Raw genomic sequence first — 25,796 nt, 5'->3', positions numbered from 1 at the left:
CGTAGGAATTGTGACTTGGTCCATTCCGTAGAATTGCAAAGTTGAATAACATATTGTTAACTATATGCTCTCCCTATATTATAGAAATTTGGCTGCAAATCATGTTAGGACTCATGCTTAGACTATGTGATTACACTATTAGGACCCGCAGAGGTCGTGCACTTGTTGAATTATTTGCTAATTGTTGTTTTGTACACAGTCACAGTTTACTTGCGTATCATATCTCAGTCTCTTCTTGTTTCTTGTTGATACATTATATTATTCTTGTTTGGGCTGATTTTTATGATTTCGGAGAGCCCGAGAGACTAGAGAGGTTGGTGACTGAGTTAGGGCCTGAGTGCCAAGTTGTGAGCTATATGTATATATATATATATATATATATATATATATATATATATATATATATATATCGGGTTGCACGCCGCAACGGACCTGAGGGCTGTATGTTTATGGATCGGGCTGCACGCCGCAACGATATAGTGTTTGGGCTGAAGGAGCCCCTCCTGAGTCTGTATACCCCTAGTGAGCGCAGGTACCTATTGAGTGTGAGTGTTGAGGGCTGAGAGCCGAGTGATGAGCTATTGAGAAAGACTGAGTGATTGTTGCCCTGAGAGGCAGTATTTTCTTTCATTGTTGTTGCACACAGTTGCTATATGTCATTGTTTTGAAACTTTTGAGAGATACTATATCCAGATTTTACTTGAACTTGACATGTATAAACTGATTTGACTTAAATTGCCGGATTTGGAAGAAGGTCTACTTTCTTGTTGAGATCACTATAAATGAACTATAACTGTGTAGATCGTCACTATTTCAGTTCTTTATTTATTATTGTTACTTATTGGGTTGGTTGTACTCACGCTACACCTTACACTTCGTGTGCAGATCCAGGTGTTCACAGTCATAGCGGGTGTTGATATTTGAGCAGCTGATTCCGGAGACTATCGAGGTAGCTGCATAGCGTTCCCAGACCTTGGCTCTCCTTCATTATCTTTATTGCATTTCAGTTTCTTATTCCTTAGACATTGTAGTAGACTGTTCGTGGTATAGATGCTCATGTACTCGATGACACTCCGGTTTTGGGATAGATTGTATTGTGTTGCGGGTTTATTTCTGTTTCAAAAAGGTTTTTTCCTTAAATAGTAATTGCTTCCATCTATAATTTCAAAGCTTTTACTGTGTTAAGATAGTTGAGTAGTGAATGGCCTAGTTCCACGATAGACGCCATCATGACGGTTGGTTTTGGGTCGTGACAGAATAGTGGCTATCTCGCTCATTTCCAGTGTTGCTCAATATTGTCCCAGCTTATCTGCAACTCTATTTTGCTCCCTGTATACATGCACGATACATGGGCTACCGAGTTGACGAAGTACGTACCTACATTCAAAGAGTATAGGTGAGTAGTGCATGTTATGGTTGTGCATCATAGATATTATCTCTGTCGAATCCACATTGATTTCTAGTGGTGTTAAATGATATCGCCAAGCGATTTGCAGTCCTTCTAGTATAGCACATAGTTCCATATAGGTGGAGTCTCTTGTTGGTCGATTGCCAGTGTATTAGAGTATTCAGCTACCTGAGTCAAATTATTAAGCCAAAACTCAGAGCCAAATAATTGAAAACCATTGTTGAATTCTCTATAGAAGAAAAAGGAAAGGAGATGAGAAAAGAGAAGCAGAAAAGATGAAGAAAAATATGAGAGAGAGAGATGTGTGTATCAGGCGTGAGGTAAGGTTTCCAATTAAAGCCCTAATATTAAGGAATCCCTCCTTGGAGACACAATGTCATCCCTTAGGAATTTGTCCGACCATCATACGTGTCTGGTGATTGTATATATCACTTAACTTGTAACGGTGGAGACCTAATTGCCTCACGTTGTATTCCTCTTAGTTGCTTTAACCCAAAAGGCGTCTCTCCAGTTATATTTCTGAATTCACCCTTTTCTGGCCCACTTTATCATCACGTACGCGTTTTATGTGAGATTTGGTAATACGGGATTCATAGCGTGCGCACCCCTTAATTTCAAGTTCAATTTTCGGTGATCCTTGGGATATTACATGTAATTGCCATGTGTTTTTTAGTAAGTTCATAATTTTTATTTCACCGAAAAAATATAGGAATCTTCTAGTATTAGAAAATCCCTACGAGAAATTATCTAGTATTGGAATAAAAACTGTCCAAGTTAAATGGAGGGAATATCTATTGGAAGAAAAAATTAAGCTAACTAATTTGAGAATGAGTCATTGCTATTGTTGTCGTAGTTACCATATCTTATGTCATTGGTAGATATTTCTGAACATCGGACATCTAAGGCAACTTGGTGAATTCGTTAATGCAATGTAAAGTTAATGGGAGTAAATTTTGGCTGCACAAGATGAAAAGCTACCACACAGCATATGGCCTTAGACTGATAGATGACAACCAAATGTAGTAAAGTGTATCATGAGGTTTCCCCTACCCTTACCATAAACGAATTGAGTAATGGGTGATGGTGAATAGGACATCACATGGGAGTCTTGTTCCTAGGCGTCACAACTTCAAGAGACGCGAAAAAATAAATTCTAATAATTCAAGAGAGAGAAGTACTTTTGGATATCGAGAGACAGTTTTTTTTTTAATTTATCCATTTGATACTTGAAATTCACTAAATCAGAAGAAACATTTTAAGAGAGGTAAAACACTATCTACCAAAAAGTTTTTTATTTCTGAAATTTAAATTCAAAATTTCTGGTTAATAGTGAAGAGTTTCTAACCTATTTCGCACTCCTTGGTGATAGGCCAAAGAAGTATTAGGAAAACCGCACTCCTTGGTGATAGACCAATGAAATATTGGGGAGAGGTGATTAGGCCAGATATGTTATTACTTCAGCTTACTGAGTACATGACCCACGATAGGAAGATGTGGGGGTCGAAGATTAGGGCCGAAGGTCGAGACGCAGCTGTGAGTTTCTCCTAGACTTACCAGTAGTGCTAGTACTATTCTTGATTCTTTATTATTACATGTTATGTCATTACTTCCGTAGACTATTACATTTTTGTTACTATTGTTTGTTGTTTTGTTTTTATTGTTCCTTGAGCCGAGTATATTGGAAAGATAGGGATAAGGCTTGTGTGCACACTACCCTCCCCAAACTCCACTTATAGAACTATATTGGGTTTGTTGTTGTTCCTCTTTTTCTTCCTTTAATCATCTAAAAATTCAGGGAGGAGGTGTGAACTGGAGCTGTGAATATTTTCTTAAACAAAGAGGAGGTCAGAATTCAATAGAAAGAAATCTTGAACAGGCTACAGCTGAAATTTTAAAAAAAAAATTACATAAAGGGTTTACTAGTTTCTTTTTTTTCTCTACTCTATTTAAATTGTGGGTTGACTGCACTTACAACAAACTATTCAATCCCATTAATTGTCACTTTTCAAAAGAGCCTCTTACTGTCTCTCACTCCCTTTTTCCCATACTTTGAGAAAATGGATGGTTGATATGGAGTTCAATCAAAGTGTACACCTAAAATTTTACATCCTCTTTTGTTACTTTCCTTCAATACCACTTACCTACACCACATCAAAAAAATTATTTGTAGTTTAGTGTAGACATACACGCAAAAAGTAGTATTGCGGTTGGACGGTCCAATTTTTTCCTATCTATAACTACCCTTCTGCTTGTGCAACTCACTTCCATTTTCTGCAAGCTCTCATGTTCAAAGCTATACAAAATAGAATTTTCTGCAAGAAATTCTAGGTAGACTTTCTTTATTTCTTTACCTTATCCTTGCTATATTTCCTGATCAAAACATCATAATAAAAGTATCAAGAAGTAACTACAAACATACGCAAGTCTAAGAAAAATTGTTGTTTTGCTTGTTTTGGATGCACACAAAATATATTTATCTTAGACGACACTTTTAATTTCCCCGATTGAGGAAATTATCAGCTAACGAGATCGTGATATTGGTTTTGCTTTTTTCAGCTTTAGAAGGGAAGATGGTGTTTCCTAATGAAGAATTTGAGTCATCTAATTCTCAGAGGAAATCAGGAAGAGGAAAGATCGAAATCAAGAGGATTGAAAATACTACAAATCGACAAGTTACTTTTTGTAAGCGTAGAAATGGCCTCCTTAAAAAAGCCTATGAGCTTTCTGTACTTTGTGATGCTGAAGTTGCCCTTATTGTCTTCTCCAGCCGTGGTCGCCTATATGAATATGCCAATAACAGGTTCAATATTTATGACCAATTTTTTGCCAAGATCTGCTTTTAACCTAAAAAATTTCAGCTAAACTGTTTTTCCAAATATTTTTCTTTCTCTGTTTGTGTGTGTCAATTTATGTTTTTTTTTCTATTGTTAAGAACAAATAGATGCAGATTGATTGCCTTATGTCAGTCAAGATTTTGTGTGTGGATTTCTTGACATAAGAAAGTAAATATGGTGTTCAGTTAAAAGATTGAGTTTCTTCGTCACAAAGATTTGCTTATCTAATTGTTTGCTTTATGTTTTTGTTTCTTTTCCTTTATGAGCTTTAGAACACCAACCTTTCTTTTGTTGCTTCTTCTCAGTTGCTTCTTTGATTTTAAAGATAGATCTGTTTAAAACAGATATAGAGAAATATGTTGTACAAATAAACTTACAAGTAAGGTTAAGAGATATGAGAAAGTACAACGAAAATCTTAGCTTTCCCTTCTCTATCTCCATTTTCTTGGCATCTTTGCCATTTCTTCTAGTGCATTTTTCTCTCTCTCTAAGCTGTCATGTTGTGATTTGCTCTTTACTCCTCCAATTGACGTTTCCTTAATAACATGTCATTTTAGAAATCACAGAGGCCATAGCCTATCAACTTACAGATTAGGGTTTCAGATCAAGTTCCCTCTTTAATCCAGTCAAAAGTTGAATTAGGGTTATTTAAGAAAGGCAATTAGATTCTGCCCTTCTCTTTACCATTCTATCCCTCTACAGTCCCAAATAAAACTACTCTATTATTTCTATTTCTAGGGTTTCCATAATCTTGAAAGGGCCTGATATAGAACTCATTAAACTTCCAATTTCAGGATAGTCAAAACTTAAGTTTGAGTGATCTTAGCAAATGGGTTTGTTACCTTCAGTAATTTCTTGAAATGAAACATTGAAATATGGGGCTAGGGTTTGATGTGATTAATTAGGACCATAGATATCATATCATACGGGAGTTAAACACGAATATTTGGTCACGTCAGACACGAATTTTCAGTTCTGAGCTAAACAACAAGAAGGTTTTGTCATATATTCCTTTTCTCGGTTGGTTTCTTTTATCACTACTCACTTCATTCAAAAAAAAGAACTTTTTATCTCAAAGGGTAAATTTTTACTCTTTATGTATTACGGTATTTCTTTCTACACTTAGATCTTTCTTGCGTTTTATCTTCAACACTTTGATTTGAATTTTAAGCTTAAACAGCTAACCTGGTGGAAAATTCCTTAAACAGGGCCATAAGCAATTCCATATACTCTTGATATCTTTCCTTTTTATTCGGTTAAGAAAATTATATCTTTCTATAATTGAAAATTTAATATTTATTTTAAACATCTAATTTTACATGTTCTTATAAAAAGGGTTTAGAAGTATGGCCTTTAAGAATACTTTTGATATTCTTTCTTAAACTAATGTCCATTAAAATGAATAAGAAAACGGAGAGTATATGTATGAAGACCTAGTCAAACTATTAGAGGGTCACAATTTCATCAGATTTTGGTCTTATTTTTCACCATTTGTTGGGGGAGAGAGGGGTACGGAAAGAAAGAGAAAGAGAGTCACTGCACTTTTTATGTGATGTCTTTCGTGCATAGGAAGAGCGTGCAACCATAGAATGGCTGCTCTTTGAACTGACTGCTTCTCATCTGCTGCACTCAAAACACTTTACACAAGAGAAAGACTTCACTAAAAGCCTCTCTCTCTCACACACACACACACTAAAAAACACAAGGAGAGTATAAAATAATGGAGGAAACTGCAAAGGAAAGATAAAGTTTTGGATGTTTGGGAATGGGTAAAAGGGTAAACTTGAGGGTATTATTCCTTGGGTAAAAAGGAGAGAGATAGAGACATGAATTCAAGCCAATATGTTGTGGGATCTTGCGCCAGCGTGGCAGGGGACAACCAATCACTGCCTCGACGAAATTAAGGTTACAGAACTTCTCCCCTCACTGTAAGTTGCAGGTCTTCCCCATAGAAGCTAAGTTCATCCTTAACCCAGTGGATAATACTTGGAAACCCAAAAGAAGACTCAATTTCCAAAACCAATTTCCTTTTTTCTAAGGAAAAAGTTTGGTTTTATTTTGACCTCTTGACCTACTATTCTCGGAGCATATGGCAGAAAGCTATTTAATCACTCCCTCGGTTTTAATTTATATGATTCGAAATAAATTGAGACATTTAAAATTTGTACTCTTCAATATTATATTATGATATTTGTGTGGAACATGTTTTTAAAAGTAAAATTAAAAGTTTAAATTACAAATTTTTCAAATTTAAAGAGATTATACTTTTTGTAACAGACTAAAAAAAAAAAGGTTAACATAAATTAGAAGAGAATGAATTAGCTTTAAAAAAAATCCAGTTGAACCTCTTGACCTACTAATCTCGAGGCATATGGTAGAAAGCTACTTACTCACTCCCTCGGTTTTAATTTATATGAACCGGAAGAAATTGAGACTTTAAAATTTGTACTCTTCAACATGCCAATATTTGTGCGGCAGTAATAACTTGTTAAAAGTAAAATGAAAGTTTAAATTACATTTACTTTATATTTAAAAATGCTATTAATTCCTTTTGTAACATACTAAAAAAAGAAACAGAATAAAATACTCTATTCGGTTCACTTTAAATAATTTTTTGATTGTTTTCACATCTATTAAGGAATCTAACTTTTAGCATTAATTAATAATTAAATTGACCATATTAACTTTAATTTGTTCATTAAAAATATAACAAATACTCCTAAGATCTTTACTCCAACGGCAACTTTGAAAAAAAGAAATTAATTCCTTCATGATATCTGAAAAAATCAGATATTATAGACAACAACAAAAAAGCCAAAAAAATAATTAAAGTGGAGGAAGTAAATTAGAACAGAATGAGTTAGCTTTAAAAAATCTTGTTGAACTATCTGTTTTTTCTTCTTTTAAAGTTCTAAAATGGTAACATTGGTTTTACTAAAATAAAGAGTTCATTATATAAGGCAACCGAAACAAAAATTCTAACTTGACAATGCAAAAGAATTTGAGAAACTCCACAGTTGATCTAAAAATGTATAGGTGATGTGTGCACACATCAATCCTTATTATGTTCTTTCTTTTCTCATTGTCGCTCAATACTAGAGATTTTGTGCCAGATTATGTCCTGTAAGTTGGGCAATTTATTTTGCAATTTTGAAATTTTGAAATTTAATTTTTGGTTCCTCTGGTCTGGTTGCAGTCAATGATTTTTCAAAAGTATTTTCAAAAGGATAAGGCAAAAATTGTTTAGATGATTTTGAGAGATATTATGAACATTTTACATTGTTACTTCATAAGGAGCCAACATAAGATTAAGCAACTAGCCTCAATTTTAGGATGAGGTACCAATAGAAAGAAAGAATAGTTTTCGGAATACACAAATCATAAGGTACAAAGATGTCCTTATTCTAGGCAAATAGTAACTCTTCTTTGACAATTTTGTATCATAATCTTTCTTTTTTAAAAATAAAAGACAATCCTATGATTAACATTTTTTACTATACAAATTTACAACTCTCAAAATTTCAATTAGCTTAATGAATTAAATTTTAAAGTTTGATGTGATTACTCTCTCAAATTAATGATTTAATCATATTTAATAGTTTCTTCTATTGTCACTAATATAATACATTAACCAAATTAACAATTTCTAGTTAAACAGCTTCCTATAAGATGGGATAGTAGTAGTTGACAACATATAGTAATTGACAAATTGAGGACAAAATAAGCACCTTATTGCATTTGTCTCGAAAACTTTTTAATTAGTACTTCTATGATAAGCTAAGCATCTCTTTGTACTCGATCCACTTTGTAACCACGTCAAAGATCACCTTCAAGCTATTAAAATTTTGAAAGGTTTATACTTCAAAATTTTGATAGGCCGTATGTTGCTTCTTAACCACATATAGAAAGATAATTATATCATTTTTCACAAGAAAGCTATTGTAAACAGCATCTCTATCTCTATAAGGTAGAGGTAAAGTTTGCGTATATATTACCTTTCCCAGACCTCATTATGTGAAATTATACTGGGTATGTTGTTGTTGTTGTCACGGCAAAATAGATTCATATATTATATACTACTTCTTTTATAAATAAAAATGCATTGCCTCCATGATTTTTTAGATGATGAATGAGCATTCACATTCTAATACAGCCATTTCCTAACTTAGCATACAAAGAAAATATCACTTCATCGAGAGTTAAGAAGTCTAACTCCAAGAGAGTGCCTTTGTATTTTGTCTAGTTGTAGAAGGCCTCTAATAATGTGTGGAAGATCTTACTATCAAAATCTTTTTGGCGATTGAGAAGGCCTCTAATAGCGTGTGCAGTGCTTATGCATAATAGTCTTGAGGAGAAAAACAAACCGTTTGAAGTATAAGATTAGAGAAACCTTCCTTCTGTTAGTTTGCCCTGATTTTTTATCATAATTAAAATTGTTTTTTTTCGGTTAAAAAGAAAAAGATTTTTTTGGTGGAAAAGAACTCTTCCACATTTATATTTTTCTCACAGTGTATACAACCCATAGGTTTTGAGAGTTTTATTTATAGGAAGAGAATTTTCTCTCAATAATCTCAGGCTCTTTTTTATATTTTAGTGAATCATTCATATGTAAGTTAATTGACCAAATTAATTACCTCCTTCAGACATAAACACAGAAAATTCAGTTTTTTGTGATTCTATGCAAGTAATTTTTTTTTTTGTTATTGTTTTTGTAAGCAAGACTGTAACCTGTAATTTTGCTACTAGTAAGGTAGATATAGGTCTCCATTTTTATTTTTTTTTGGCAGCTGAGGTAAGGATGTGTACATCCACCTCTCTTTTATTGTTGGTTTGACTTCCCTAATGAATACAACCCAGTACAACAACAACAACTACAACCCAATATAATCACACTAGTGGGGTCTGGGGAGGGTAGTGTGTACGCATACCTTACTCCTATTCTGGGGTAGAGAGGCTGTTTCCGATAGACCCTCGTCTCCCTCCCTCCAAGAACTCACCACCTTGCTCCCAGTCATGGGAACAATTGATTTTAAAAATAAAATTGACCAAATCTTGTTAAACTATAGTACAGTGGGAGCCAAAGGTCTATCGGAAACAACCTTTCTACCCCAGGGTAGGGGTAAGGTCTGCGTGCACACTACCTTTCCCAGACCCCACTAGTGAAATTATACTGGGTTGTTGTTGTAGTAGTAGTACTGGGTTGCATTCATTAGGGAAGTCAAACCAACAATAAACCAAATCTTATTAAACTATAGTACAGTCTTTTAGTATTTTTTTTTTTCTCTCTGTGACACCTTATTATGTAGATGCCTACCCATTACTTAGTAGATATACTAACAAGAGAGAGTGTGATATTTTACTTCCTCGTGTTGCATAAGTGGATGACTTTACCCTTTGTATTACTTGAGTTATCAGCTAAATTATGCTTGTACATGCGCTTGTGCTATTCTAGGTGTGTAAATCTAAAGGAATGATAAGACGTTTTGTTCAGTTTTAGAAGCCATCTTATTGTGGAAGGAAATATCATTAGAATTGACTATAAAATGAAAGAATATATATTTTGCGCATATGTGCGCAGCATCTAAAATATTTGTTTCCCTAAAGCAATGTTGGGGTCTAGCTCTTGTGTATCATCATCAATTCCTGAATCTTTATTTCCTATTGAATGTGCCATTGAATGCGATATTCTTTCTTGAATTGTAAATATTCCGCGGGTTAATCTGTTTTTTGGCTCTTTACAAACTTGTTTTTAGTTTTATGACCCTACCTCTTATTTTACACATGGGATAGTTACTTTTACACGTAAGAGATCTGTCTTTTACACATAAGAGATCTAAAAAGGTCATTTTCTTAAATTCAAAATTGTAGAAGGGCATGATGTACAAATAACACATTTTATTCCTCTAGTCTGCAAAAAAGAACATAATATAAAGAGTGCATATATTGCTTAGGGCTGTTTCTTCTGCCCAATGGAATAGTGAGAGTTTTCATCATTTTCCCTTTGGCGTCCCTTAGTACTTAGGTTCCAATCATGAAGAACAATGCCAAACATGCAATAATCTAAAAATAAAAGATTAAACCATGTGATAGACTTCTACTCTATCAATATATTTTACATATTCTAACAGGTAACTTACCATCAAGTTACCATTCTGCTTATATAAAAAATTTAAATGTTTGATTGTGTTAAAATTCTACTTACACTGCTACTGCACAACTGACAAATAGCCTCCCAAAAAAAGTTCTTATTACCTAATTTAGTTTCTTTTGGTAAGAGAGGTGGAAAACAATTGAGGAAATGGGCCTCCATGGCCATTTTCAATGTTAAAATTAAGAAAGTATCATTTTTAGATCTTTTTAAGTGTAAAAATAAATCTCTCATATATATAAAAAAAAAAAAAAAAGAGATATATCATAAAACTAAAAATAAGTTTGTAAAGACCCAAAAAATCATTTGACCCACCCCGCCCAAATATATAAATGCTAATAATTTAATGAAATTGGACAAAATAACTACTTAAGCTGGTGTGACTTGGTTGTTCATAACTATTTAAGCTGAGAATGCTGGTTTTATATTGATTTCTTTGAAAATCTCTTTTAATTTTCCACCAAGGGCTTGGTGGCTGTGAGACTTTTCTTGTGATGCAATTTGACAAAAAGTCTAATATTCTCAAACTATATAGAGAGTAAATTTTTGAACATTTATGAAAAATGTAGGTTGTAAAAAGTCTCCAGGGTTTTTGGTACATTTGACACAGTAATGTTAGGAGATGCTGGCCTATAATTATCCCATAGATTTCTTCTAAATTGGTTAGAATGCAAGCTTTTAATTAATTCGGGCTTTAGTTATTTTGAGGGAAATGAAGAGAAAATAATTATGCGGTTTAATTTAGAGTACTGTTAAAGCCTTAATTTGTTTATCAATTCTAATTGGGTATGTGCAGTGTAAGGGCGACCATTGATAGGTACAAGAAACACCATGCTGATTCCACCAGTCAAGGGTCTGTTTCTGAAGCTAACACTCAGGTATACTTGTTATTCTTCGATCTTGAGTCATCATCAACAGTAAAAATAAGTATATTTGATGTATTCGCATAGCGTTTTCTATTTTTACTTCTTTGATATTGCAGCGCATCTTTGTTTGGTAGTTTGGTAGGATGTATTAGGTAAAATAATAGTATATGTATTAGCTTTGGTGTTATTAATTCCTTATTTGGTTGTGTTTTTAACCTACGTATAATTAGTACCTGTATTAGTTATACACATTATTCGGTACTTTTTATACATAGCAAACCATTACATTAGCAATATCATGATTTTTAACATATGGATAAAATGTATAAAGATAAAATTGACCTTTCAAAAGCTTTTTTAAATCTATAGAGAGTATTTTCATAAACAAACAATTTTTAGAAAGAAAAAAAAATATGCAATGCGTGTTATTTCTAATATATCAAACGAAATAGTCAATAAGAAATAATTTCAGCATAACTAATTCCAACATTATTAATACACCAAACTCAGTACTATTCTTATACGCCCTACCAAACGACCTCTTATTTTTAAATAAATAAAAATGTCTTTAGTAGCACATCATGTCCAAGTCCGTCTTAGTCTAATATTATATTATAAATATATAGTTTCTCTAACACTTCAAGTTTGGACATTATCTACCGGCATATAAGTCTTTGACAAAACAAAAGACTTATCGTACTAAGTAAACGTAGGAACATAACTAAAGTAATTGGTATCCATCACAGAAAAATGGCATATAAGTCTTTGACAAAACAAAAGACTTATCGTACTAAGTAAACATAGGAACATAACTAAAGTAATTGGTATCCATCACAGAAAAATACAAATGGGAAATGGTATGTTAAAAGAAATGTTTGTGGCGTGCATTTGCATTTGATCCTCCTATTCAAGTAAATATCATAATAGAGTTGATTAAATGGACGCAACTTTATTTTTCTCAGTATTACCAGCAAGAAGCAGCCAAACTGCGACGACAAATACGAGATATACAGACTTATAACAGGTCAGTACAAAGAGATCTTCTCTAATATGAATTAGCACAGTTCACTAGATTTACGATTATGCTTTTTGTTTAGGCAAATAGTTGGAGAGGCCCTGAGCAGTTTAAGCCCTAGGGACCTAAAGAATTTGGAAGGGAAACTTGAGAAGGCCATTGGTAGAGTCCGTTCCAAAAAGGTAAATTCCACTTATTGTTAGCTTATTCCACTAGTTTTCCGATTATCCTGATTGACACGTTCTTATGATTTTCCAGAATGAATTGCTCTTCTCAGAAATTGAGCTCATGCAAAAGAGGGTAAAACCACTCATTCCTGTGCTTTACATACTAAAACTTTTTTTGTTAAACCCTGCACGCAGTGTATTCCCACAAGGACGCCGCATTACTCTTATCCTGAAAAGGAATAGAGATTGTTTATGATAGACCTTCGTTAAAACCTTTTTTGCTAAACCCTGCATATTGATGACAAAGAGGGTAGTGGTTATATATATGTTCTATTTTCATCTTTAAAGAAAGCCAAATAACTTGTTGCAGGAGATTGATCTGCAGAATGCCAACATGTATCTACGAGCAAAGGTAATATGCTTTTCTTAATAATGCATTTGTATATCTCCTTGCGTCCATATATTTATATGATACTATTATTATAAAAATAACATTACTTCAACTTCAAAATTAATCTTTCAAAGATGTTGCAGATAGCGGAGGTAGAGAGAGCACAACAGCAAATGAACTTGATGCCAGGAGGATCTGAATACAATCAGCAGCAGCAGCCAATGACTACTTCTCAGAATTATAACGATGCTCGCAACTTCCTGCCTGTAAATCTGCTGGAACCTAATCCCCATTACTCTCGCCACGACGACCAAACTGCTCTCCAGCTTGTGTAAGTTTCTCTTTCCCCCACCAACTTTTTATTTATTTATTTAATCCCACCCTTTAGATATTGGGTGTGCTTTCATTCCAACGCGAAAGATAACAGAAGGAGGGGGACTAGGCCTGATGTCTGTTACATCAAAGATTGAATGGGTTCAACCTTTCAAAATATTGGACTAAGAAGTTAAAATTTAGTCTTCCAGTCCATATCAACGAACAATTAACTAACATAGAAATTTTCCTTCAGGCATATTGCCTTAGGTGTGGGGGTTAGACAAGACCCCTACCATGTCTATTCATAAGCAAAAAAGTAAAGATAGAAGAGGGTCCTACAATAAAGACTGATTGAATCAATCTTCCAATTTGTTATGAAAGGAAGCAGCCTATTCAATCCTTTCATCATACTCTAAAAGATCAACTAACAAAGAAATTACATTTTTCGTATCTTCGTCTAATAGTAGGGAGTTGCCATCTATCTAGTTGAATTAACCCATTAACCTTTCTAGGAAGTTGTTGAAGAGAGTAGTAAAATATCTCATTCTGATTCAATCTTTGATATCTGCCTTAACTTATTTTATTACACAAAAAAATAACCCGTCAGCACCAATAGGTATATATAACTTAAACCCGCCTTAAGACATGATATGTGAAAATGTATGTTGCTCGGACTCTCAGAGAAGATTGCCGGTTGCGTGTCGGATCTTCCTAGTGTATTTTTGGAGGATCCGATACTGGTGTGATTGCACTGAAAATAATAAGTGGAATCTGAAAACTTAACTCCACTATACCACTATCTTCTAGGCAGAATGAGTATTACCCATTTCATTATAATTATGAATCAACTGTGTCCGGTTGAGTTACCTAGGAGTCTCACAAGAATTGCAGAAGGAATTTCCAATAAATTTATAAGTTTTGAACTATTGAACCCATGATCTTAAGGTTTTAAGTAGGATGTTCAGATTCTTTCAACAAGATATCAAAGCTAACCATGTGTGTAAGTTCATTCTCACACTAGTTTAAATTCGCATTGAGGTTTATGTATGAACTTTGAAATCGGGTTACACATGTTGGCTGGTATTGAGTTTATCTCTTCAAAGGTAAAATTATTAATATTGATGCAACATATTACGTATAAGAACATTTCTAGTGAAATTTGTCCCTAAGAAGTCGGAAATAAAGGTATTGAGTTAGATAGTAGTCAGATTGTGTAATGACTTCCAAATGAGTTTATAATAAAAAGTCATAGACTACTCCATCCATTTCCTTAGTTGTTTTGGGTTGACTGGTCAAATACTTTCATACTATGTATCCTCCTCTATGCTGTACATAAAAAATAAAAATAAAAATAAAAAGGCAGCTAAGGGTAAGTGCACATATAACCATTCTCATGGATGCTTTTTAGAGATTCGCCGATATTTATTTTGTTCTAAAATTTTAAACTAAAATTCAGGACATTATTGTCCTGAAAAAGTGAAATTCATGACGCATTGGCTCATTCTTAAATAACAGCCCTTAGAGTGGCTGCCTGGTGTCATTTCTACCTGGTACACAAGGCATCTCGCGTTCATAGTGGATCCAGGGAAAGGCCGCACCCCATCTTGATCTATGCTGTACATAGTTGGTCAAAATCTTAATGAAGGACCAGATGCTTTGTCTAATCTAAGAAGGACCTAAGGCTATAGTGGGAAGTTTTCTGAAGTTGGCAAAATTTTGAGAAGCTTGTATGTCTCATATACAGCTAGCCAACAATATGCCATCCTCTTAGCTTACTTGAAATAATGTTGAAGCTGAGCTCTTGTATGCAAGATTATTGTATATTTTTCTATATCTTAATGGACATATTTAAAAGTAATGCTACAATAATCTCTAACTGATTATTTCCCCTTTTTTTCCTGCCTGATGTTATTTCTGCAGCTGATATATTGGAGGGCTCTACTATCAAGTTTTCTGAATTTGGGTGAGGGGTCTTCCTTCATCTTCAGAAACGTCACTCCAATTTTAACCTATAGTTGTAAATCATCAGAACTATCACCACTGAGATTTTAACTGTTTATTTTCAAGCATTCAGTCATCTGTTAATTAAGGAATGAAATCTTGTTTGATGTTGCCTTTTACTCTTACAGGCTTTCTATAAATGCTATAAACTGTTGTATGGCAACCTAGTGATAATTTTTAAAACTAGCTATTAATCTCTTCATATTTATCGTAGAGGGTGGACTTCCCTCCGTTGGCTCATGTATTTAAACTGGTTGTCATTACATGAAAGTACATGATATTTTATACAAGGAAAGGCTTAGTCATTTTACTGAAGAAATCTTATGGTTAACTTAAAGTTATTTGGATTTCTATTATGTGTTTAGAAAAGTAACATGGTCAGTTATAGCCATTTCACCTCAGTTGATAGTTTATCTAAAATACACGTTTTTGTTCTTCATTTCAGATTGTTTTTCAAAATTAGTAAAAGTGGACATCTGATTCTTTATTTCTCTTAATGTTTGTACATCTGATAGTGCCCTTACTAGCATTAAAATAGTCATCCAAGCTTCGTGGAAGGTCGAAACTAAGCTACATATGACTTCAATATATAGAAAGATGAAGAGTTTTCAAGGAGTAGAATAATTAAGATATTATTATAGGTACGGAAACGTGGAAAAAAGACTTTACAATAGCTTTATATCTATCAACCTAATACACGAAAGTTGTCAAACATCTAGGCTGTGTAGTGTATGGCACGCTAGCTTAGTCTATACAGTGACTACAGTGGTGTGATCGGAGACTGAAGGCTGTACCTTCTTCCCTCCAACTCAGAATATATCTTAAGAATAAATTACGACATATTTCACGTTGAGAGTAAGACTGTGTCCCCTTCCATTCACCCCATGATTCCACATTTCCTAATGTATTCGTTTGAGAAATTTACATGGCGACTCCATAAGCTTCGTATCTCAGGGCTCCCAATCTCAAGCCATGGCTTGGCTGGTCCACTGAAATGTACAACAGCTACGTTCTCCAGTATAGACTCTGTGACATTCATAACAGATCGATAACCTAAACCAGCAATGTGCCACGAAGGTTCAATCCAATGCACATGACCCTCAAAAGCAATCAGGGAAGGTGGAAGTGCTCCAGGATTCCACAGTTCAAAACCAGAGTTGAGACTCTGCAAAATAGAATTAAGAGGTCAAAGTCATGATATCGTCAAAACACACTGTTAAAGCAGCTTCTTAAAATAAATAAGAATGGACAAGATTGCTAGATTTCCATAAGATTGATCGTTCCTCTTTTATTTATGAACAGAAAGCTAACCCCTTATTGACAAATGTTTTCGATAGCATGAAAAACCTGTCTGAAGAGATATAAGCTAGCAATTGTGTAATTTCACATGATAATCGACACAAAATGCTCTACTTTCAAACATTCTGCAGCAGCAGCTATGCATAATGCACATCCCAAGTATTCGTGAGACCCTTGTAATAGGCATTTAGAACTAATAATAAGGCAAGTTATAATTTTGATTCAACATATTCAGGTTGATCTATACTTACAAGTTTAAGCCAGTGATGGTAAGTCGCAGTGATGTTAGTCTTTCTCCAAGCTTGAAGATCAAAGACATTCATTCCATAAAGCCATCCACAACGATCATAATCCAGGTTAGATGATATAACAGGGCTCGTAAAGTTGAAGTAATCTTTGTACTTTCTTCCAGGGCAACAGCCATCTCCACAGCCCGAGTCAAAAGCTGCACCAACAACTTTCCCGTTGAGATCCAGTTCCCATAGAGATGATAAATCATGCTGTACTACAGTATCATCGTCCAAAAATATAATCTTGTTCAGATCTGGAAAGAGCTGTGAACCCATGAAATTATATGAGAAAATCAATTATTCATTGAATGTCTCTTATTAAAGATCATCATTTTGTTGGTGAAAACAATGTTAAATACTTAAATTAAGCAATTACCTCAGGGATATAGATGCGCAGATGATTCAAAAGGGATGCACAGCTAGGCCGTAGATACTGCAAATCCTTATCATTTTCATACTCGTTTGCCAAAGTTTCCCTCTTCATGCGGTCAAATTTGTGTCTACAGATTAATCGATGGATCTCTATCATCTCCTTAATCCCGATATTCACCTCATGAGACCAATCAAACTGATGCAATCCTCTTACTTCCAGGACAGCTAAATTAACTGAGTTCACGGCAAACCATGCATGCATCGCGGTGTATGTCTTCTTATCAGTAACTATATGAAATACCAATCTTTCTGGGATACTTGAGTTTTTAATGGTTGAGGAAACTACAACAGACGCAGCAAGTACATTGTCTGTTAAAAGAACTACGTGATGGAAGGAAGGGTCAGTGAGGCGTGAAACATATTGAGGGGGAGGCAAGCGAGAACGTGCGGCAGCATTTTCAGCATATTCTTCAGCTAACTTGAGAGATAGGCAATGTATGCCCTTTGGTACACCGTGAGAAGCTAAATGCCAGAAAATAGACTCACGTTGTCTAGCTGATTCTACCAATTTCTCCATCTTCACTATCTAAACAAAGGAAAGAAGCATACAACTTTTTCAAATATTTATAACAATACAACGGTGCTCCATTTAATTTGCTATGACCTACTCTATAATCGAGAAATTTTCAGCGAGTTAAAAAAAGAAGTCATGTCACTTGTAAGGTAGTGAACTGATTGTTAAGTGTCCGGAAAGAACAAGGTCCCAAGTATGTATTTTCAACTAAAAATGCAAGTAGAATGTGGAACCGAAGCTTAGGAAAGGCCAACAATGAGTTTCTAACATCCTAGAATGACTGTGTACGATAAACCCTTGTGGTCCGGCCCTTCCCCGGACCACGCGCATAGAGGGAGTACCCTTTAGAGAAGAATCTAAATGAAAATTCTGGTTTCAGGTTGATAAGAATTTTCTTCTCTTTAATTTCCTCTATTAGTCCTATATATCTGTGAATATCGCTACTTGCAAGGAATCAGAGTAAGGACTCACTCTGTTCGTCAGCATTGACTCTCTTCCTAGTTCAATTTACTTTAGCCATTACCAAAAACTGGCTTAGATAGCTTTGGGTCCAAACTGCCAAAAATCTTCCGTAAGATGCTTATTCCTCCACAGGTAAAGAAAGATTTGGACTACTCAGCATTTTAGACTCGGCTTCAGGATATAGAAGCAGGGTATGGTATGGTTGTTTGGTTCACAACCAGGATATATAATCTCGGGATTAAAACCAGGACTATAACCTTGACAACTATCACACCTTCTATAACTGATAAGTTATATTAACAATTTTTGTATAAAAATAATACAGGATAAATTTAATTCCAAAATCTATACTGGGATAACCCTCTGAATCCCTTGAACCAGGCCTGCATTGATACAATACCTTACTTAGAAAGACAATGCAAAGAAGCTATTAGAACTGCCATCTAAGCTTCTAAAATTAGTAGTTTGATTAGATTCGATACATTCCTGACATGTAGCTGAACCTAGGAAACGATAAGATTTTGAATTTGGCTTTTCTTGGCTAGTGGAGCTAGATGAGGACAAAAATATCTATATCCTGACAATGCAAATGCCCCTTCCACGAAGGTGGAAAACAGTTTCTATGTGAAGTTTCCATTTTTCGGACATTAAGCAGAGCTTTGACAGACCTGAAAATTAAGTAGGAAGATTTTCCGAAATGGCATGATCGATAATATCTACTCCTATAAATTAACTGAAAATTGACATTTTTTAGAAACTCTGGCTCAGACTTTAGTGCCCAGTAATTTAATTGCTTAATGTAGCTGTCTACTAAAGTTGTAACTACAGAACATTTGCAATCATAGGATTGCCTTAGCTCGTATTATTGGTAGGTAAAGAGAATACTTTTACACAGAGGGCCAAGGCCAACAAGTGGATTGGGCCATTACGCATTCCAAAACAAACATGCAGCACTGCTTGAGTGATGGAGCATTGCAGGCAGTCTGATTATTCATGTGACAAAGTGGCCTACTTGTGCATTTTCTATTCAAGATTCTCCAACCAAAGAGGAACGGATAAAAGGATTGGAAAAAAAATATATTATCCAACTACTTAGAAACTAAAATACAACGTTAGGTATACGAGAATTATGGCTGCAGTTCATAAATAAAAAGAAATGACCCGCAAGAAAAGCGAACTAAATGTAAAGTGGAAAGCAGGAAGTAAAAGGTTGCTTGTTACCATAGCTTTAGTTTTGAAAGCGAAAGCTTTGATGTCTTGTCCACTAGAGGTCATGTCCTTCACAAGATCATTGAATGAGGATGGTAATGAAGTTGAACTCTCTATCCCTCCTTTTCCATTCTCACCATCACTTGTTGCCTCCACCAATGCCAGCATCAACTCTTCTCTGAGCTTTTTCACCGTACGGTCAAAAAAGGGAGTAAAAGTAGCATCAGAAATAGAAACGATAAAAGTTGGAGAATCATGTTCATCAAGACTCCAGAGTCAGGAAAATTTTCACTCACTTAGACCAAACCACATTTTTAATGAACTTAAGTGATTAAATCGATACAAAAATATGTATTAGTTAACTATTGCTAAGTAATAATAATGTATATAAAGACAGTTATTACGTATTTATTGGATTAACGTAAAGTTATTCTATCAATGGACAATAGCGATGTGAACATGCAACGACAAGAAAGGCCAACTAATCTCTTAAACAATTAAGTCAAGTGGGCATCCTACTGATTACTGAAAGTGATTTTTCTAAGAGCAATTTTGACTTATACTGAAGCAGTGTCTCCCACTTTTTCTTATTACAATATGCTCTAGCATTAAAGATCAAGTGGGACTAGAAAGTCAAAGAATAAAGATGGAACAACATTACTTAATCCTAGTCAGGATGATAGGTTAAAACATGAATCATGATGTGGCTGTACTAGTGGCCAGATGTACAGAAACCAACAAGTGGATGTCAATTACCGACAATTCCTTTAAATCCGGTTATCCTTGAAACTAAATAGAAAATAATACTTGAGTTGTACTTACGTATAGTAAGATATGGGCAAGGACCTAGTTTGATATTTACTCTTCTGCCTGAAATAATTAAGGCAACTACAAATTGTAGAACTCTATCGGTTTTCCCGGCCAGCTAAAAATTATAACTCTCCGTTTCAATTTATGTGAACTTATTTCCTTTTTAGTCCGTGCCAAAAAAAATGATATCTTTCCTTATTTGGAAACAATTTAACTTTATGCAACGATTTATAGTCACACAAAATATATGTGCCTCATTTTATACCACAAGTTCAAAAATCTTCTCTCTTTTTTTAAACTTCGTGCCCAGTCAAATAGGTTCACATAAATTGAAACGGAGGAGTAGGAATTATAGTAGAGGAGCGAAACCAAGTTCAGTAGAGTCGTGTTACGTTGACACAAATTTTTTTCTACACTTCTCTAGTGTTATCCTCTGCAATATTCAGAGACCTAAATTAAGTAGTAACGAATTGAAACTATAATGAAAAATAATGACAACAATTACTTTATGATTATTTTTTGTCAAAATGGATGAGCAGAAAAATTTATATTCCAAAATATGATACATTTTTTGGCGTGGACGTCCCCTACCAGTGACGGTGCCACCTTATGGTAAGGGGTTGTTGAAAAATTATTATTATTTAGTTAGGTTAAAAATTTATTTTTATGTATACATGTTACATGTTAACTCCCTTATTTTTGACACCATTTAGTAAGATTTATGGCTCCACTACTACTCCTGCACTATCAAACAAGTAGAATTTGGCATTCTGACCGAATAGAGTCAAGAAATCAAAGTACTTTCACTTTGTTGGTGTAAATACGATTCCCCACGTTGTAATCTTCTCCTATTTTTCCATCCTTCCCTCACCCTATGTGTATTTTATTTTATTTTTAAAAAAAGAAACACTTTCTAGCAGGCAAACAACTTTACTCAAAAGAAAAAACAATTTTGATCCAAATTCTGAAGGTGCTCCCACGTGGATAATAGTAAAACTAGCACGTGATACTGAAAAACTCACAAAAAGATGTGGCACCAAAAAAATTGTTGCATCTAATATTTCCAATATTTTAATCACCGCAAGGATAATGACAATGAGTAGATTATATTTTAAATTATCAGAAAGAGGAAAATGATTTACCACAGCCGAGTCGCTCCCGCCGAAAATACTCCATCCCAAACAACCTGTAATACAAAACAATTGAAATAAAAAATTAAAATTATTAACAAAAAACGAAAAACACATTAAGAAGCAAAAGAAAAAATTTTAATACGATCGGAAAATAGTTTACCGATAGAGGAAGAGCAAAAAGCGGCTGATTCGAGCATGATAAAGGTAATTCTGAAAAAGAGCAAGGATAAAAGTAAACCGAGAACCAAAAGAGACGGCAATAATAATGTCCGGTAAGATATCCGGCGAATCCTCGGCGATGATCCCTTCCCTTTCATGACTACCGGCAATCCAAAACCACCTCCGCCGCTCGTGACAGCGGCGGTACTCGAAATAGTCAATTTTTTAATCCCTGTCGCCGATATGTACATCTTCATCATCTAATCACAATACAAAACTTCAGTTTCCGCTTCTTCTTCCATACAAAAAGTATCATCTCTTCTCATCTCCAGCTTCAGATCCGTTTCCTTTATTGCTCCTTCATTACGCACTCATCCTCTGTATCCGCCAATACAAATCGCAAGCACGCACATATACACACACACACACAGAGTTAGAGACAGCGAATATCACGGACACAATCACCGTGATCGAGAAATTTCAAATAATTGTTCAAAACAGTAAAGGATCCAAAAGCCACAAAAACTACGAGCGTCAGTCCAAAAATAGTCAGAATCAATATGTTACAGTCAATCGTTTCTCTTTCGGTGTAATAACCGAAAGAGCATTTGGAAGAGAAACTTTACCTAGCACAGAATCTGGTTGCTCTTTGATCTTCGGCAGCTTAATAATGAAAATAGAAGGTGGTGATCACACTCTTTGGGCAGTGTAAAGAAGACGGAGATGTTTCATAGGGGGGTGGGGACAGAAAGAGTGCCAAAGCCGAAAAGCCAAAACTGATAGCCGCGTTAAATGCTGAGAGAGAAATTAAATGACAGATTTGGACTACAAAGTCCTACATCTACAACAACTTTTCTACGTACACGGGATAGATTATTGTAATTCCTCTTTTACCCTTAAGTTGTTCCCTTTATTTACGACTTTGCCCTTTTACTTCACCGACACATGGCGACGTTATAATTTTTCTCCCTCCTTCGCCATTTGTCGATAAATAACCCTTCGTACGAGCTTTTCTTCCAAGCAACAGTAGTTGAACCAATCATGTTTTGCCACGTGTTCAGATGGATCTCTGAATAAATCTGAGAGGATGAAGATAGTGTAATTAGTAATTTAACTGATTAATGGAGCAGACCTGTCATTAATATTTGCTGAATGAGGGAAAAATACCATCTGAAATTCCAATTCCCTATAGCAAATCGAAATCCGAGAATTTTCAGCTCATGTGCTGTTTTCATCTGACTTCTGTAATCTGCAAAGAAACACAAGTTCGTGATCCTTGTGTAGATTGACCGACCAAAGATATTTTAAGGTTGTATTTTAAGAGTTCGGAACCAGAATATAGTTTTTTTTTACTCAAACGATCGAAATGCGTGAAAAAAAAAAATTAGTGACCAAAATACATACAATGCCCTTTTAAAGGGCGTTATATGTATAACGTCTTTTATAAAGGTGCTATGATACAAGATTGTCAGATATAGCACTTTTATAAACGGCGCTATACATATTTTGTGGGCCCACCAATAAAATAACTCATCTGCACTTAACTGATATAACAATAATTCAAATGGGTATAGCGTCATTTTAAAGGGCGCTATACCTCAAAAAATTCGACCCCCCAGATTGGGCATTGCCTTATTTAAAGGCGTTAAGAATTTTGCAAAAATCAATTCAGAAATATTCTCAACTCTTGTTAAATTTTTCTTCTTGTTAAATTCTCAAGCATTTTTGTTATAATGTCCGAAGAGCGAAAAGTAAGGGTTTCATTATATTGGGGGATGAGGTTGTGATAGCGAATAACTGAGTGAGCTATAGTTTATCTCCACAGTGTCATTTTAAATTGTCGCTTACAATAGAGTACGATAGACTGGTATCGTTGTTGTGTAACAAAATGAGTATGAGTTTTATTGGGGAGGGGGAGTGAGGTTGAGGCCCAGTAGCACCAAGATATCTGGAATTCTTGTACGTGTTAGTTTTATTATTTTACATGTTAGTTTTATAATTTTATATGTTTGTTTGTAAATTAAATAATTAATTTCTATAATTATACAAGATTTAATTATTAAGTATTCACATATGGGTTCCAGGCTCGATATTTGAGACCCAGTAGCATCAAGATATCTGGAATTCTTGTATGTGTTAGTTTTATTATTTTACATGTTAGTTTTATAATTTTATATGTTTGTTTGTAAATTAAATAATTAATTTTTATAATGATACAAGATTTAATTATTAAGTATTCACATATGGGTTCAAGGCTCGATATTTGAGGCCTAGTAGCACCAAGATATCCGGAAAATATTATTATTTTCTTATGTTATTTTCTTACGATCGTTGACTAGAATTGGACAGAGTTTGTGTTTGATCTATCAGCTATTTTGACGTATTTTTGGGTATAAGAGATACACTTAAATGATTAATTTTAATAACTACAGAGATACTATGCTAAAAGGCACTATATTTTACTACGCTAAAATGGCACTATATTACTAGTCTTTAAGCAAATAACTAATCTAAACCAGATAAAAATAACAAATATATTTAATCACAAAACATTCACGAAAATACATATAGAACAGTAAAAAGTAACTTATTAACATTTTTTGGAATAAATAATAATGATTTCTCAATTTTTACATATTTTCTTAGCACACTAATATCTTAATCCGGATAAAAATAACATACCAGTTTAATCGCAAAAAAAAATATAAAACAACATAGAACACATTTAAAACAACTAATATATATTTTTTATACGAGTTTCGACAAAAACTAAATCGGAATACCTCGATTTATGTTTTTTGGAAAGTTGAAGATTTGAATCCGAAACGAGCAACCTACAACGAGAGGAGGCTTAGCTAGGATGTGGGACCAATAATCTTTACTTTTTGTGGGACGGGTGGAGTCCACTCAAATTTTTTTGGGTCGTTAATGGGGGGACCGCTGCTTTGATTTTAAAATGGGGGGTTGGTTTGCTTCTGTAACGGGGAAAGGGAAGGGACGGTATTAAGGGTAAAGCATTGTTTATTAAGGCGTTATACATATAGCGCCTTAATAAACTACGGTATACCCGGACGTCTAATCAAAAATATATATAGCGCCCTTTTAAAGGGCGCTATACCTTAATGGGCAAACGGTCGTTAAGGTATAGCGCCCTTTAAAAGGGTGTTATACGTATTTTGGTCACCATTTTTTTTTTTACGTATTTCGATCGTTTAAGTCAAAAAATATCACATTTTGGTTCCGGACTCTTATTCAACCTTAGAAATGTTCAGTATGAGACAATATGTGTGCTGTGATTCTTTTACCACTTTCAAACACTTTTCAAATTTGTACGGCCATTTGGTTTAGAAACAAATTATGCAGAATTAGGGCCCGTTTGATATAAAAAAAAGTTTCTCTTTTGTTCGAATAATATTTCACCTTTTTTGAAAATAGCGTTCAGCCATGAAATTTTCGATTTTTACTTGAAGATGAATTTCAAAAATTTAAAAAACTCCAAAAAAATTATTTTTTAAAATTTTCAGTTACTCCGGTTTTAAACAAAGTAAAAAGCGACTTCACCAACTTAATTTTTATACTACTAAAAAGCGACTTCACCAACTTAATTAAATTACTCCTGTTTTACACAAAGTACGTGTTAGTTAATGAAGTCAAAAAGTTACAATTAATGTTCTTCAAGATTTTGGACCATAAGGAAAGGATCCTCTACTTGCCTTTTGGCTAGAATGCTAACAAGAGGGACCGCAGAGGATTTGCATTCCCTTAGTAGGGCATTCAAATTGACTCAAAGTTAAGGTAAAAAGTCTTAAATAACGAGTATAATAAATGTAAAAATGTGTCTATACTCACATGGTTTGATGGGGCAACTATATATATATATATATATATATATATATATATATATATATCAATTATTCAAAAAGTAAAAAGGGGAGAAAATGCTACTATTAGAAATAGAGTTGGAGTCAAGTAAATCTTGTAACTGTTTCTTCAATTCTTTCAACAAAGCTGAAGTCATACAGTGTGATGGAATAGATATGGAATAAGTATTTGAAATTAAGTCAATATAAAAATTAATATCCCTACCAGATAGTATGCCCGGTACATCCGCAAGAAACACCTCTGAAAACTAACTCACAACCGGTACTGACCGTCAGTCCATGCAATTTTGTTATCTACAATTATGAAAGTGATGAAATAAAAGCCAACTAATAGAGAAAAGGCATTCCTTATTGAGAAATCAAAAAAATAGCAAAGCAGATGGATGTATAGAGAGTGCAACTCACTTATTCGGAACCCTATGATAGCAACCAATGAATATGATATTTACAATTGAGTCGTAA

The 25,796-nt window shown here is 34.3% G+C and overlaps 2 protein-coding genes across 5 annotated transcripts; one reads left to right on the top strand and one right to left on the bottom strand.

The window, feature by feature from the left end:
- Positions 1 to 3,596: 3,596 nt before the first annotated feature.
- LOC107793246 (agamous-like MADS-box protein MADS1) lies at positions 3,597 to 15,264 on the top strand. 2 transcript variants are annotated; one of them, XM_016615571.2, is made up of 9 exons: positions 3,597 to 3,736; positions 3,965 to 4,208; positions 11,187 to 11,268; positions 12,219 to 12,280; positions 12,354 to 12,453; positions 12,530 to 12,571; positions 12,809 to 12,850; positions 12,973 to 13,160; positions 15,065 to 15,264. In XM_016615571.2, the coding sequence occupies exons 2-9, from the start codon at positions 3,979 to 3,981 to the stop codon at positions 15,066 to 15,068; spliced, it is 750 nt and encodes a 249-aa protein (XP_016471057.1). In that variant the 5' UTR covers positions 3,597 to 3,736; positions 3,965 to 3,978; the 3' UTR covers positions 15,069 to 15,264. The 2 variants fall into 2 exon arrangements, with proteins under 2 accessions (XP_016471057.1, XP_016471064.1); XM_016615578.2 differs by lacking the exons at positions 3,597 to 3,736; positions 3,965 to 4,208 and adding an exon at positions 5,978 to 6,170.
- Positions 15,265 to 15,735: 471 nt separating this feature from the next.
- On the bottom strand, positions 15,736 to 22,280 carry LOC107793232 (putative galacturonosyltransferase 15). Of its 3 annotated transcripts, none has more exons than XM_016615541.2 (7): positions 22,080 to 22,280; positions 21,455 to 21,831; positions 21,304 to 21,347; positions 19,364 to 19,534; positions 17,111 to 17,692; positions 16,696 to 16,998; positions 15,736 to 16,310 (listed from the first exon to the last, which is right to left on the bottom strand). In XM_016615541.2, exons 2-7 carry the CDS (start codon positions 21,711 to 21,713, stop codon positions 16,023 to 16,025), a joined length of 1,647 nt encoding a protein of 548 aa, XP_016471027.1. In that variant the 5' UTR covers positions 21,714 to 21,831; positions 22,080 to 22,280; the 3' UTR covers positions 15,736 to 16,022. The 3 variants fall into 3 exon arrangements, with proteins under 3 accessions (XP_016471027.1, XP_016471042.1, XP_016471036.1); XM_016615556.2 differs by having other exon boundaries at positions 19,364 to 19,529; positions 22,080 to 22,267; XM_016615550.2 differs by lacking the exon at positions 22,080 to 22,280 and having other exon boundaries at positions 21,455 to 22,078.
- Between the last annotated feature and the right edge of the window lie 3,516 nt (positions 22,281 to 25,796).

Source organism: Nicotiana tabacum, chromosome 2 (assembly GCF_000715075.1).
Source record: "Nicotiana tabacum cultivar K326 chromosome 2, ASM71507v2, whole genome shotgun sequence".
In the NCBI taxonomy this organism is placed as follows: Eukaryota; Viridiplantae; Streptophyta; class Magnoliopsida; order Solanales; family Solanaceae; genus Nicotiana; species Nicotiana tabacum.
The sequence above is the reverse complement of the archived record's forward strand: the minus strand, read 5'-3'. Positions and strand labels throughout refer to the sequence as shown.